At 39.0% G+C, this 13,286-nt stretch overlaps 1 protein-coding gene across 3 annotated transcripts in view; it reads right to left on the bottom strand.

Moving 5' to 3' along the window:
• Window positions 1-5,038: 5,038 nt before the first annotated feature.
• The window catches only part of grhl2.S (grainyhead like transcription factor 2 S homeolog), a 58,104-nt gene continuing 49,856 nt past the window's right edge, over window positions 5,039-13,286 (bottom strand). For 2 of the 3 annotated variants that reach the window (XM_018223887.2, XM_018223889.2), the window contains exons 12-16: window positions 11,887-11,918; window positions 10,780-10,868; window positions 10,449-10,534; window positions 7,251-7,315; window positions 5,039-5,824 (exon numbers count right to left, since the gene is read on the bottom strand). In XM_018223887.2, coding sequence (XP_018079376.1) covers window positions 5,707-5,824; window positions 7,251-7,315; window positions 10,449-10,534; window positions 10,780-10,868; window positions 11,887-11,918 — 390 coding nt within the window. In that variant the 3' untranslated portion in view covers window positions 5,039-5,706. The remainder of the gene's footprint in view (window positions 5,825-7,250; window positions 7,316-10,448; window positions 10,535-10,779; window positions 10,869-11,886; window positions 11,919-13,286) is intronic. The other variant, XM_018223888.2, reaches the window with a different exon arrangement.

Here is a 13,286-nt window from a genome sequence, read left to right as displayed (position 1 = left end):
GAGGCAGATAGAACTAGTGAGCAAGAGCAGCCTGTGCTCCAACTAGGAGGGATAGCCTCAGGCAAGACTGGCTTGTAGTGTAGGTATCACAGACTAATAGGGATTTAGGTTTAGTGCTTTTCCTTATCCAACGTGTGGGGATCCAGGTCACAGTACAGAGATCTTGAGGATGCATCTATCCACGTAGTACACTGTCTCACAAAGTGCTGCCTCTGAAATGCTGTGATGTTACCTGACATTTATGTGATAAACCTCATGGGTTGTAAGTATGATATTCCTGATTGCAAAGGCCCATCTTGTGGAGAGAATCCTAGTTCCCTAGCTGGACAAGGACTAGCCTAGATGGGGTTACATGCCAGAGATATTTACTATTTATTGGGTCCCTTGGGGTCTTTTTGTCCCTCTGTTTGACTATTTGAGCCTCTGTATATCTGAAATGACATGAGCTGTTTTGAATCTCAGTCCAGACCTGATTGGGATTGTTCCTTATTAAAAGCAAATGTAGTGTTTGAAGGAAAGAGGGTTGGCTCGCTTTATTAGCTATTGTATAAAAATTGGATTTTTTATAACTAGTGTGATGCTTACGTAGAATCATGTTGTTCTTGGGTATAGGTGACCTGACACAACAAGAAGGTAGCCAGATGGATAGAACTTGGAATGGGGGTGGGACTCTATACACTATGATGTGGAGGAAGATTTATGAAATCTGAATTTAACATTTTCAAGTTTTTTTTCTCTTTTAAAAAATCTTGAAAGCCTTAAATGTGTACTTTTCTTTTTAAAAAAAGAAAAACTCAAAAATATATTTTTTAATGGTGATTTTTGTAAAAAATTGCGATTAATAAATCTTGTCAATTCAAGTATCAGAAAGAAACATTTGTGATTTATCCACCGCCAATTTGAATCTCATTTAATAACTAGGATTTTGAAAAATAAAAAAAAATAAAAATTTGACAATCTTACAGAAAACAGCCAACTGCAAGCCCAACTGCAGATTTATCAACTTTAGGGGGCAGATTTATCAAGGGTCGAAGTGAATTAGAGGGAATTTTCGAAGTAAAAAAATTCGAAATTCAAAGTAATTTTTTGGATACTTCGACCATTGAATAGGATACTACGACTTCGAATTAGATTCGAAGTAAAAATAGTTTGAATATTCGACCATTCCATAATCGAAGTACTGTCTCTTTAAAAAAACTTCAACTTCAATACTTCGCCAAATTAAACCTGCTGAATTGCTATGTTAGCCTATGGGGACCTTCTACAAACTTTTTCCAAGTCTTTACACATCAAATTAAAATTCTTCGATCGATCGCTGAAATCCTTCGAATCGTTCAATTCGAATGATTTAATTGCTCGATCGAACAATTTTAATTCAATCGATCGGATAGTGATTGGCTAATGGCAGCCCCATGTGGACTGCCAGCCTACAAAGAGTTAATTTTTGAAGTAAACCTGTGTTTTTATGCCTCCAAAAGATGCCTGCAAGCCAGGAATTTTAAAATGATTACCTCCTTTAAAGGGGAACTCTGGATGCCAAACCAAAATTTGATAAAGAGGCCCACATAACACAGAAACCCCTAATATACCCAACACAGTTACCCGTTTCTTCAAAAACTATGAATAAAGGCCATTTTCTATGCTGAAATCCAGCTGTTTAACAGTTCTTCTCTTTCTGCATCATTTGAAATCCTGGCAGGGAAGGAGGGACTAAACACTGATGTTACACATTGTAACAACTTCTTCACAGCTTACATACAGCATGCAGGAACTACATAACCCACAATGCATTGCACTGTGATGTCCCTTTCCTTCTTGAAATCACGTGTGCTGGGAATTGTGGGGTTTGGAGGATGCAGGCTGAGGACAGATGGCTGTTGATACAAAGTATCAGTAGTCAGTCAGCTCAGCAAAGTAGTCAGACAGATCAGCAGGAGAGCAGGGGTCTAGGCTTAGAGAATTGTTCCCAAACATTAAAAATCATGAACAATCTGTATATTTTTTTAATTGCTGTATATTGCAAAGTTGCTTGAAATTATGTTTACTTTTCAAAAAGCTTAAGTTCTGTTTTTTTGTGGCGTTCCCATTTAAGATCATTGTGGGGAGCAACGTGATGATCAATGATTGGGGTTCACTGCCTTATAGCATTATTGATATTTAGAATTTATGTGTTTCTTTTAGTTTGTCCAATCCTGTATATCAAAATTGCTGTACTAGCAGCAAATAGCAGAAAAAATGGAAGGCAAGTCCAGTATATACATTACGTAGTTGGTCTCTCCCATAGGAAAGAAGCAGCTGAGGTTTGTATAGTGCTGCGTGAATGACTATCACAAGACATTTATCTATTAACCGGCAAGTTAATAAGCGTCAGCAGTAAACCCTTGCTCCCCTGTGATCGCTCAACATCTGAGAATATGACGACTGCTGCGACCTCTTGCTATGATATTTGCCCCTCAACATCCCACAGTGCATCAGTGGAGGAGAGGATTATGGGTGTATATTGATTTCTTTGACACAGTTGTAAATATGGGATTCTGCAGAGCAAAATTGCTTTATTGAGCTGCTGGTTTCCTTTGAGCTGGGACGTCATTTAGAATTATTTCTTTGATTTATTTAAGGTGAACTACCTTTAATGAGAATATTGCCTTTTTCCTTTTACTTTAAAGGAGAAAGAAAGTGTTTTTACACTTGGGGGTGCCAAAAGGTAGGCACCCCCAAGTGATTATAATTACTTACTGTACCTGACACCCCAGGCTGGTGCTCCTATCAGGAGAAAGCTGCACCGGCCCAGGGTTCTTCCTTAGAGAATCATGGAGCGATTGTCTTCCTGCTTCCTCTGTCTTATCGCAGGTGCGCGTGTGCAGTAGAGCGAAAATTTGAAAATCTAAGAGGTGAAGCTGATGCTCCATGGTGCTCACTGGTAGAACCCCGGGTCGGTGCAGTTTGCTGCTGATAGAAGCACCAGCCCGTGGGGTCAGGTAAGTATCTACAATCACTTGGGGTGATCCAGGAGGAGCAGCACTACTTTGAGGGTTTGGTATATTTAGGTGGACCTTTTTTGCAGACTTATATCAGCTTGCACAGTTTGGAATGTGGCCTGGATATTTCTGCAGTGAAGAATGGAACAGATAACTGGGAGAGCTTCATCCCTCTTAGGAAAGCTTGCAGAATGGAGAAATAATTATAATGTGATACTAGGCAAGAGGGGAGAAAATGAATTCAAAGGGAAATGAATGAGGGAATTTACCTCATGCTAGAGACTTGAATTTAGGTATTTGATCCATTATCCAGAAAGCCCCAAATTACAAATAGGCCATCTCCCATAGACTCCATTATGATCAAATGCTTCAGATATTTTAAAACCGATTTCCTTTTTCCTTGTAGTAGTGAATCAGTACCCTGTTCTTGATCCAGACTAAGATATGATAAATTCTTATTGGAAGCAAAACAATCCTATTGTGTTTTATGTATGGTTAAATCATTTTTAGTGGACCTAAGGTATGGAGATCTAATTTACGGAATCTGCAAAACCCCCAGGTCACGAGTATTCTGGATAACAGGTCCCATACCTGTACTGTGATAAATCCCAATGATTCAAGTTTTTTTTTTAGGGGGTTGGAAGAACAAAGTTCTGTTTGGAAGTCTTGAGAAAGGTCCCTGTGAGGACTAAAACTTTGACTTAAAACTCCCTTGGAGTGTTCCATGTTGTATGTCAGGTACTTAGGGGAAAACGTGATCCAGTGGAGCAAACCATAGCAGCCAATCAGAGAATTGCTTTCATTATTACTGCCTATTGTCGATAGGGTTGTCACCTTTTAATAAAATTTCCACCGGCCGGTGGTGGGGGCGGGAACAAAAGGGGCTGGCCGTAATGTAAAAGGGGGTGGAGCTACAGAGCACGATGGCCAGAAGGTGGAGAACAGGTACATTTTGAGCAGATTGGGGGCGGGCCAAGGGCTTTTGGCAGGTGTTTTACCAGCTAGGCCCGTAAAATACCGGCCGGGTGGCGACCCTAATTTTAAAGTGTTAAGAACTAACTGGTGGAATTTTGCTCCAGTGCCAGTTTTTCCTATGTTTTTCATTGATGTTGCTAAAGGAGGCCCATAACACATGGTCAGACTTTTCCATGCAGTAGCACCCCCTGCCCTCTGGGGGGTTCAACATTTAGACAGATGGAGCCCTGGCCCTTCCCTATGATTTACCAAGATATTCCCAGCTAGTTACATGTTCTAAGCTAGATTCGCAATGGTTCATTGGATTCAGACAGCTGCAGATAATAGGAATCAACTGGGATTTGTACCATTAAAGGGCATGTAAAGTCTAAAATAGAATAAGGCTAGAAATGCTGTATTTTGTATACTAAATATAAACATGAACTTACTGCACCACAAGCCTAATCAAAAAAATAATTTATGCTTTCAAAGTTGGCTACAGGGGGTCACCATCTTGTAACTTTGTTAAACATCTTTGCAAGACTAAGACTGTGCACATGCTCAGTGTGGTCTGGGCTGCTTAGGGATCGTCATAAACAAAGCTGCTTGAGTTCTGCATGGCTGGGAAGTAAGGCGGGGGCTCCCCCTGCTGTTCATAAGTATGATTGTTTCCCTGCTCAGCAGTTAGGGACCATCTGACAATTCCTATCCACAGCAGTAAATGAAGGGAGAATTTCACTGCATACAGTCAGGTTTCTTATAAAAACGGTACACATTTTTTAATTAAAGTATATTGGAGATAGGTTTCTTTTTCATTAAAGAAAGTAAAAATGGGATTTTATTTTTTTGCCTTTACATGCCCTTTAAAGAGCTCAACGTTTTCTGAACCATTTTAAAAAATGAACCCCAAAAAAATTTAATTGAATCATTGAGGATAGCCAGTGCTCCATGTGTAGATATAAAACAAAATTATAATATTTAGTAGATGCCCATATGTCTATAAATGCAATTATTGAAGTTAACACATATTCATCTACAACTATAAATTGACTTTACCCTGTATTTGTTGAAATATATATATTTTTTAAAAAAGACAACACCATGGGGGCAGTAAACACCACAAAATGTAAAAATAAAAATATTGCACGTTACAAAAAAAAAAAAATCTTTAAAACATCTACTTTTTCAGGATTACTTACAAAAATAACTTTAAAATGAAATAATCTGTACAATTGGTTTGAAGCCACGGGACATAACAGGAAATTATTTACAAAGTTTTAGGCATTGGCCAATATTAGACATTCTGTGTCCTCTCCACAAGACCACGGGGGGATTTGGGGCTCTCTTCATACCAGTTCCATAGATTATTTCTTGAGTGGATTGGAGTTTGGTCACATTGAATGGTCAAACAAAACCAGACAAAGCGGATGATATTCCAGTTGTTATCCTCTGAAAATGAGCTGTCCATTGCATCACCATTGGCATTAGTTGGGAAGCCTCCAGATGAACATCATTATATTTATAATATAATAATATAAACATAGTATATATATATTTTTTTCTTGGTAATCTCAAACACCAGTAGGCTGGAGCTTCAATGGTATCACTTAGTAAGTGAAGGGTACCATAATAAATAAATACAAGTTAGTTGTATCCAGACTTCCACTCTTTTCTTCTACTCCACACCTCTGGAGTATTCACGTTTAGTATTGATCAAAGTCTCTGGTAAGAGCTGGAGTGTTTTTCCCATCAAAGGATAATGTCTGTCCTTGCTTTAGATTTCCGTCAGGGTGATCTTGTAGCCCTGTTCCGCCAAGCTTTCCACATTTAGTATGAATGTGTCCTCGTTAGAGTAGTGTTCAATGATGTTGTCATCCATATTGACCAAGATCCTAATAGAGAAGAAAGAAAAACATGTATTTTATAGGCAAAATCATTTGACATTTTAAATAATATGTGGCAAAGTTTTTTATTCATTGGATAATGAAATTAACAAAATTATTTATTTCCCAATTTCCTTACTGTCTGTCCTACATTTGCCTATAATCCTAGATGGGCAAAGGGAGCAGGATTAGTTCTTATAACAGGTGCACAGTATAGTACAGGCTTAGTGACCAATAGAAATGGCTTTCTTTTGAAATTAAAACACATTTATGGCAATGTTCTTTCTGTAATAATGGAAGACCTTGCCAAGAGTCTAGCATTCATTCTTCACTGGCTGCTACAAACACTTGATAGGCCAGGCACACACAGAATTATGCCACTGTGTATGAATTGCTGATTGCTTCAGGGGACCCCATGAGTTTATAGGAAGGGAAGGTTTGGGAATATCAAGTAGGTGAAAGTTAAATGCCCCTGTAAAAAGAAGGGAGAAATAGACAGAGGTTTGGTGTATCAGAGTAAGTTTGGAGGCTTAAAACAGAAAATAAAAAAAGGGCTACTAAAGTTTGTTAGATGTTCAGGGGTTGCCATGGGCAATGAAACTAGTAGGGAAGCAGGAGAGCAAATACCTGGTACTGGCAGGGGAATTTGGAGGCTGGAGGGGCAGTTGGGTGGGCAGTGTGGAGGTGGCTGGTGCAGGAAAGTAAAGGTGCCGGAGTCATAACTGTGAAGCTGCTGGTGCGGGACTTGTTGGCATGTCTCAGAAATGGGGCAGATAAACTAGTTATTTACTACAACATTGAAGGCACCTTGGACTTTCTAGCAGGTGGGAAGGCAGTTCAGGGAGATTAGTCGCCCGAAGAAGAAGCGATTTGTCGGGTGACATCTCCCGAAATAGTAGCGCGTGTCTCTACCCTAATATATGGTCAGAGTCACAAGAGGCCTTCCCGCTGTTGTTGAGTTCAGATCCCCAGAATCCCAGTAAAAGCCAAAGTCTCAGAATAGAATCTAAGCAAATGGTTACGCTTCTTATAAAACAATGGTTGTTCCCTTACAAGAGACCTGCCATTGTCTGCAAGAATCATGAGTGCCACCTACTGTATTCCAAACACGAGGCATGTCTGGCATGTCTTTTTAGCTCAACCATACATGATCCACAGCCTGTACATTCCTGAATTTCATGAGATACTTATAACCGACAGGTCACTTCAATATAGCGTCTTTCTCCCAACGGGTCTGCAAAGGACCCTGCTATGCTACAACTGATCAGTCCAGTTTGGCCAACTGTGTTAATGGCAAAATCTGGCAAAGATTTCAGTATATGGCCATCTTATTATGAGCTCCCCAGGGCTGGGATAAATATGAAAAAAATGCCATTCCAAGATTTCAGACATGATTAATCAGTGCAATAATGGCTGATAAATGAATATTCCTTACCCTTTTTTGCTCTTCTTATAAATCTTCACAATCTTTTCCACTGGGATGCCATATTTTTCAGATATCTAAAATAAAGAAGGAAACAGTAATAAGCAAGCAGCAAGAGAATGTTTAAGAAAACGCCTCCCTCCTGTCATTACAGGGGGGCCCAGGAGGTATATGGACCCCATAAGGCCCTAATTCTTATACAATTTGAATAAATATTGTTAAAACAAATCAACCTCTAGACATTTTGGGGGACTGAAAAATAATTTTCTGTGGGGCCCAATAATATTTAGTTATGCCTCAGAGTATACTTACTGGTTTGCTGAGGTTAAAAGAAATATAAACTGTCAAAGCAAATGAATGTAAAAGGCATTTCAAAACCAGAATTTCTCACATTTTTTTCTCAAATATACTCCGACCAAATCCGCATGTGTCATTTCCCCTTATTTGTCAATAAATATTTCCGAGATATTGGAGTGTGGTAAAAAAAACACGAAAAAAAAACATACGAAAATTCGAATCGTACAAATTCTTTGGATTTTCTTTTGGATTTTTGCCTGAAAACCACTAAATCTTTAGATTTTTGCACGAAAACCAGTGCAGATCAGGATATCTTCGGAACTTCTTCCATTATCTTATATAGAACCTCGGCAGGTCTGAGATGCCGGATTTTTTGGACTTTTTCCATCCTCGGGGTGTTACGAAAAATTTGAGTTTATTTTTTTCACTAAAAATTCGATTTTATAGTTAAAATTGTTCAAGTTTTATTGATAAACATTTCCCTAACAGTTATCTGATGTTTCTCTAGTCAGTTCTAGAGAAAGCAGCATCTTTCTTTTTTTAATTAGACTGTTGAGCGAAATGACCAGTAGGTGGCCTGTTTGTGTTAAATTCATTGATCTAGCAATTTAAATACTAATTAACAAAAATTCTCGACTTTGGGTCTAGTCCTGAGAACTAGACACAAAATTAATTTTAATCGTAAAAGTGTTTAGAAGGGTGCTCGAATAGATTTTACATGAATTTGTTTATAAGATAAATTGTTGGTTTTTTTGTTGTTTTTTACCATTTACCATTTAAATCTGTAACTGGTACCCATTCTTTTACAAAAGAAGAGAAACCAGATTGTACTCCAGGAAACAGTGTGTATTTGCTACAATCTGCTGCCCTCGCCTCTACCTGTGACACAGCACTTCATATATTTAAGGGAATAGGGGTCCCCATGCTGTGGGATATGAAACAAAGATAAATAAGGTTTATAAGGTTAGTAAAGTTATAAAGTGAAAATGTATATATTGTTTTTCATTAAAGGAGAAGCTACAGAGGCATTTTATTGACAATAGATTAGCTGCAATAGTGCAAGCTAGAATGCTATATTTATTCTGTAGAATGTTTTACCATACCTGAGTAAAACGCTCTAGAAGCTCTCTGTATGTTTAGGATAGCAGCTGCCATATTATCTTGGTGTGACATCACTTCCTGCCTGAGACTCTCCCTGCTCACTTATAGCTCTGGGCTCAGATTACAGCAGGGAAGGGGGGGGGGAAGAGGAGCAAACTGAGCATGCTCACGCCCGGGGCCAACTAACTCCATTAGCCCAGACCTTGTTTAATAACCTAACTTCTGGGTCTCAAACACACCCAGAGTGGATTAGTTTCACCCTAATGATGATAGCAGGCATCTATGCAAGGGTCAGAAAAGAATCAGAGGGAAACAGGAGCAAAGTGAATCCCAATCAGAGGGTAGATAAAAGCCAAGGAGGAATGGATATGTGCACATGGGCAGAAATAATGCTCATAACAATCAGACATTCTAAATGGAGAAGGAATTTCAGAAAAAAAGCCCATTTTCTTATAGATAAGAGCAAGGTCTATACTCTATATTAAGAAAGCTGCACATTCAAAACAAACAGCCTGCACTACCTTGTCATACCTGTGGGTGGTGTAGTGACCAAGTGGCAGAACAGAGAAAGTAAATGCATTAGTCATTTAAAGGAACAGTAACATAAAAAAATAAAAGTTTATTTTATAGAATGAATAGATAATGTACTGTTGCCTTGCACTGGTGTGTTTGCTTCAGAAACTCTATTATAGTTTATATAAACAAGCTGCTGTGTAGCCATGGGGGCAGCCATTCAAGCACAGGACACATGGTAGATAACATATAAGCTATGTAGATTCCCATTGTATTCTATGAGGCTTATCTGTTATCTGCTGTGTATCCTGTGCCTTTTCTCCTTTTTCAGCTTTGATTGGCTTCCCCCATGGCTACACAGCAGAGTTGAGTTTAGAGTGAATCAAACACACTAGTTATGCCACAGCAGGGGAACAGTATATTATATTTTAATTACTTTAAAACACTTTAATGTTTTGGGGTTATTGCTCCTTTAAGAAATTAATTTTAAGCAGAAACAGTCAGCTAGACTCATGGCACTGTTCATGATATCCATTGTAGGTCCTTTGGCTCACTAAAGTGGGGCAATATGGTTGGGCAATTTGACCATTACTGCAAGACCATTGATAAATGCATAGGCATGTGTGAATGCATTTTGGATAAACCATCCTGAAAGATCAATGGATCATAGCCAGTCTGTTTGGACAAATAGTCTTCTTCCCAGCATTAATATGAGCTAATTACTCAACATTTGACCTTCAGCCTTTGTGATGACCAGTGGGGTGCAACACAAGTTGCCCTGAATTGCTGCCTTTAGCCTTCCAACAGTCCTGCTTGGGTTTTAAGATACCCAAAGCTGGTTAGACAAGGGAATCTAAATCTTTGAAGAGAGATTTAAAAATCAGTAAATGAGAACTAGGGAGAAGGATGGCATTTTGGTTAGGGGAGGAAACCAATAGATGGATTTCAATGTGAGAGTTTACAGCTGTATCCTTATACATGGCAGTTGGTCTCTTTAAACTTTCATCATTCACCACCTATAATGAGAAAGTTTATAAACACAATAGAAAGATAGTGGAGAGTGATTAGGTCATTGATCCATAGGCCTCCAAGTACAATAATAAAACAATGCTTTCCTAAAAGGCTCTAGAAAGTTCTGTAAGTAAAACGTAAGTTGAGAAAGTAATTAAACTGCTGCAATGCTATCGACTGGCTCTCAGGCAGCCCCATGGCCTTCTATCTATGAAACGGAGGCATCATGCTGCTCGGTTGTCTATCATGATGGTTGGCGCTGTTGGAAGTAGATTAGCAAATACTTACAGCCTCAAGGAGCCCTTTAACAGTTGGGTACTTCAGCATCAAGGCATCAAATACTTCATCAGATTCTTTCCGTACATATAGAAGCACTGGAAAAATTAATGAACAAAATCATGCTAAAGGCTAGAAAAAGCTACAGTTACAGAGAAGATAATGAAGAAAAAAAGAGCATTATCATCAGGGCGGCAGGAAGGGTCTGATTTCTATATCCATTTTTATATAAAACTAGGTATTGCACAGCTGGATAGCATTTATCATAGAAAATCCATAAAATCCATCCGTGAGCAGCTGGCGATTGTGCAGCTTGAACCAGCTAAAAATAATGGCTCCATACCTTTCTTCCTTCCTTCTTTCATTTGCTTAGGCGCAGGAGGCCCATAGTCTTCATCCACCGGGCGAAGCATTCTTTTCACCAAAACGCTGCTTCAGTACAAAAATAATCACAATCAGTACTCAGGGCAATACAGTGAGGATGTTCAGAAGATGGGTGAACAAGACAGAGGAGAACATGACTGCAATTAAAGGAACAGTTCAGTATAGAAATAAAAACTGGGTAAATAGATAGGCTGTGCAAAATAAAAAATGTTTCTAATATAGTTAGTTAGCCAAAAATGTAATATATAAAGGCTGGAGTGACTGGATGTGTAACATAATAGCCAGAACACTATTTCCTGCTTTTCATCTCTCTTGGTTTCCACTGATTGGTTACCAGGCAGTAACCAATTAGTGACTTGAGGGGGGGCACATGGGTCATAACTGTTGCTTTTGAATCTGAGCTGAATGCTGAGGATCAATTGCAAACTCACTGAACAGTTATGTCCCACGTGGCCCCCCTTATAGTCACTGACTGACTGAGTTATAGAGCTGAAAAGCAGGAAGTAGTGTTCTTGCTATTATGTTAGACTTCCAGTCACTCCAGCCTTTATACATTACATTTACTATATTAGATTTTTTATTTTTTTTATTTTGCATAGCCTATGTATTTATCAAGTTTTTATTTTTACACTGAACTGTTCCTTTAAGTTGGCACAAAAAGAAGGGCCAATGGAACAAGCTGTCCGTTTATATCAACCATTTTGTGTTAAATACATTGTGAAATAATTTCACGATGAAGAACGTCTTAATATGTTCTAGTTTTAAGGTTCATGACAAAAAAAGACCCCCAGATGCAAATTCTGCTCTTACCCTAAAACCTTCCCTGCTCCCAATATGCCTCTTTCTATAGTATAGATGTTTTTATATACCTATACTGTATGTGCTAATTGGCCTCTAATAATTCATTGTTCTCCTCCCATGACCAAGCTGCACAGATCCGAGAACAATCCAATGATCAGTGTATATAAAGTGGTACTAATAAAGATCTTATTGTAGAAAAAAGGTAAAAACTACTTCTCTGATTACTGTATATACCACTGTCTGGGAGGGCATTTTTCCAACTTACCCTTCAATTTCATCATCAGTGTTGTAGAAAACCTGTGGGGAAATGAACAGAACATCCAAATCATAAAAGGAAACCAGTTGAGAGCACATTAAAATATGGAGAAAGCTTTAATTGGCTATGCTGTAATTGGATAGTGTGATTGGGCTTATTAGTGTAATTGGATAAATGCTGAGAAAGGTAAATAATTGCCATCACAGTGTAATAATGTTGGCATTTGTTGCAATGTGTTTAATGGCTTTATTTATCAAATCACATGTTTTATCTCGAGGCAGTGATGACCATCTTTGGTTTTGTGGCTGCTGTAGAATTAAACCTCCTTGACACAGACGGAGAAGGTACAAGCAGCAGATCCCAGTAAAGGAACCAGGTCCGAACTGAGAATTAAAATAGGCCCTGGCATTTCAGGTACACAGAGGCCCAATCAGCCCACATAGAGGCCCAAACAGCCCCCATCAGCCCACTAAATACTGACTTTCTATGGCACCATATAGCAGCCCCTCTGGCATTTGCCAGAACCCACAGATTGCCAGTCCGGGCCAGAAAGGAACAAGCATGTATCGATAGCAAATGGCTTTAAGCATATTATTATCTCCCCTTTTGGAAAAGGAATAAGAAATAAAAAAAGTGCACAGACATTTATAAACATTATAAACTTATTTAATGGGCTTTGCACTGAGGGCAGTTCAACTTTTTTGTGTTTGTAACAATCTGGCTTCCAAATGCACTTCATGATGTCTTGTTTTATCTTAGGCCATGGCCACATAGGTCTTAGCACTGCCATGTTGATATACTGTAGCTATCTCATGTTGGCCATCAACCTAGCATTCCTAGAAAATGGCTGCACTGCGATGTATCAGTGTATCATGGTGCACCTATTACCAGTGTCTTGATATCCATCACTGACCATGGTCCAATGATCTTATTACATGGGGCTCAGTTGGACTACATTTGTGGCTCAATTAAGTCTTTGGCCAACTCAATTTTCTGCAGTGGTCTGAAAAGCTGCTGACTGAGCCCCGATCTGATTATTATAAAAGGATGCCATTATTTAAACCATGGATTGTCAAGAGTAGCCAAATGGACATGTGTTTATGGGCATCCCTCAGCCAGTGGTGTGGTATAAAACAAGACCACAGACCCTGCACCTGCTGGTGGTCAGGAGTATAGAGGGCTCGGTAGGGTTCCTTACTTATGACCTATTTCGAGATATGTATCTTCCCCAAGGTTTGGATACCTGTAAAGGTTTAGCTGTGTTGGTCTAAGGCACCATTTACCAAGTGATGCCATTGGAATGTTCAGACATAGAACATGGAGGTCCTTTTGTTTTACCCACATCAAAACCTTTGTTAAACTCGAATTAAATCAGGCTTCTTTCACCATGCATGAGGAGCAAGCTCCAT

The sequence above is a fragment of the Xenopus laevis genome, chromosome 6S, assembly GCF_017654675.1.
Source record: "Xenopus laevis strain J_2021 chromosome 6S, Xenopus_laevis_v10.1, whole genome shotgun sequence".
Taxonomy (NCBI): domain Eukaryota; kingdom Metazoa; phylum Chordata; class Amphibia; order Anura; family Pipidae; genus Xenopus; species Xenopus laevis.
This window is presented reverse-complemented; position numbering and strand designations above follow the sequence as displayed.